The sequence below is a fragment of the Pyrus communis genome, chromosome 12 (assembly GCF_041283825.1).
Source record: "Pyrus communis isolate YQ-2024b chromosome 12, ASM4128382v1, whole genome shotgun sequence".
NCBI classification, from domain to species: Eukaryota; Viridiplantae; Streptophyta; class Magnoliopsida; order Rosales; family Rosaceae; genus Pyrus; species Pyrus communis.
In genome coordinates, this window is record NC_142576.1 from 7765419 (window position 1) to 7767189 (window position 1771).

Here is a 1771-nt window from a genome sequence, read left to right on the forward strand (position 1 = left end):
TTAAAGCCATATATGAAGCCATATACCTCCGCAAGTCAAATCGTGAATACTTGAAGATGCTTCTACGCAAGGCAGACAAAGAGGCTTCTATGGCATGATAAGAAGTCCCAATTATATGCATTGAGAGTGGAAGAATTGTCCTATTACTTGGGCTGACCAATTCACGGGCCATCACAACAACCCAACCATCATGCTCGAGGCTTATGGCGTCTTACGATACATGGATTTGGCATGCATTCTTCAGCGCTTCTGGATCAAACAATGATATCAATGTTCTTTGGTCTTCTCCTCTATTCGATGATGTTGTTAATGGATGGGCACCGGAATGGAGGTACAAGGTAAATGGTAAACGGCATGAGCTAGGTTACCACTTAACTGATGGTATTTATCCTAGTTGGCCTACCTTTGTGAAAAGTTATTCTCATCCCGATAATGCGAAAAAAAAATTATTTTCGCATAAACATGAATCTTACAGGAATGATGTGGAGAGAGCATTCGGGATCCTACAAGCTCGATGTGTCATTGTTAGAGGGGCTGCACAATTGTGGAATGTGGAAGACCTCCATTCAATCATGATAACGTGCATAATTTTACATAACATGATTGTGGAAGATGAGTACGTAGAAATTGAAGAAGACTTTGGAGAAGATGTGGATGATGACCAACCAACATATGCGAGAGCTATGGCAAGAGATATTGAATATCTCTCTGCAACCACTTACGAGACCTCGACAAGATAGGGTCACACTGAGTGAGTATATGAGATGTTTAAATAGAATTCAAACTCCTCAAGGTCATGACACACTCCGCAAGGATTTGGTTGAGCATATATTGCGTTAAGAAGGAGAACGTTGATGATGGATAATCTTAAGTGTATTAAAGTGTTAGTGTTGGTGTATTAATGTGTTCTTGTGTTAAATTTAAGTGAGCTATGTTGTTATTTTACGTAATAATTTTAAGCGTACTATGTTGTTATTTTCTAGTAATAAATTGAAGTGTCTTATTGTGACAAATCTTTTGTCTAGTACGTTGTCAAAATTATTCAAGACCGTTTGAATTATTTAGAGCATCTATTGTACATCAAAGTGTGCAACAATAAGTACAATAATTATTGAAGGCCTCTAGATTAATAGAAACAATAATTAATAAGCCATAAATTTAATACATGCAATAATTAATAAGTCATAAACGACAATTAATAAACCACATAAACTTAATACAATCAATAATTCATAAACTACATAAACTTAATAATGATATCCACCATCTTGACTTGGTGATGGACTTGGGATATAGCCTTGAGATAATCAAGATCTTGAAATATACTCCTTGTGGCATGCCTTCGCAAAATTTCATTTTGCTTATCATGTAAGAACTTCTTCCTCTCTGGAGTGTATTTGTTGAGGTCCTCCATCATGAAATTACATTCGAACCTTTCTTGCTCTTTATCCCCTTCGTGCGTAATGGCCAAACGCCTTCGGCTGCTTCTTCCTCCCGAGAGCTATGGCTTTCGGTCAATCTTGCAAATCTGGTAGCAATTTATGCACTAATCAGATCTTGGGACTCCTCTTTTCTCTTTGCTTCCTTTTGCTTATCTCTTCCCCAGACCTTGCAAAAGAAAAAGTTGGGATCACTTCATCGAGACCTTCATTGACATCATTTGTATGTGCGGTTTCACTATGAAATAATCTTCCCCATTGTTGGTCCGCATCGGTTCTCCACCTCGGACAATCTTTGAGGACGTTCCAAGCATGATGCAACTTAAAAGCTT

General features: G+C 37.8%; 1 protein-coding gene across 1 annotated transcript; it reads left to right on the top strand.

Moving 5' to 3' along the window:
• The first annotated feature begins 203 nt into the window (after positions 1-203).
• Positions 204-740, top strand: LOC137744313 (uncharacterized). Its single transcript, XM_068484153.1, has one exon. It carries the CDS (start codon positions 204-206, stop codon positions 738-740), a length of 537 nt encoding a protein of 178 aa, XP_068340254.1.
• Positions 741-1771: the final 1031 nt, after the last annotated feature.

Coding starts and splice junctions, on each gene's coding strand:
- LOC137744313 (XM_068484153.1), top strand. CDS start 204: ATGGCGTCTTACGATACATGGATTTGGCATGCATTCTTCAGCGCTTCT.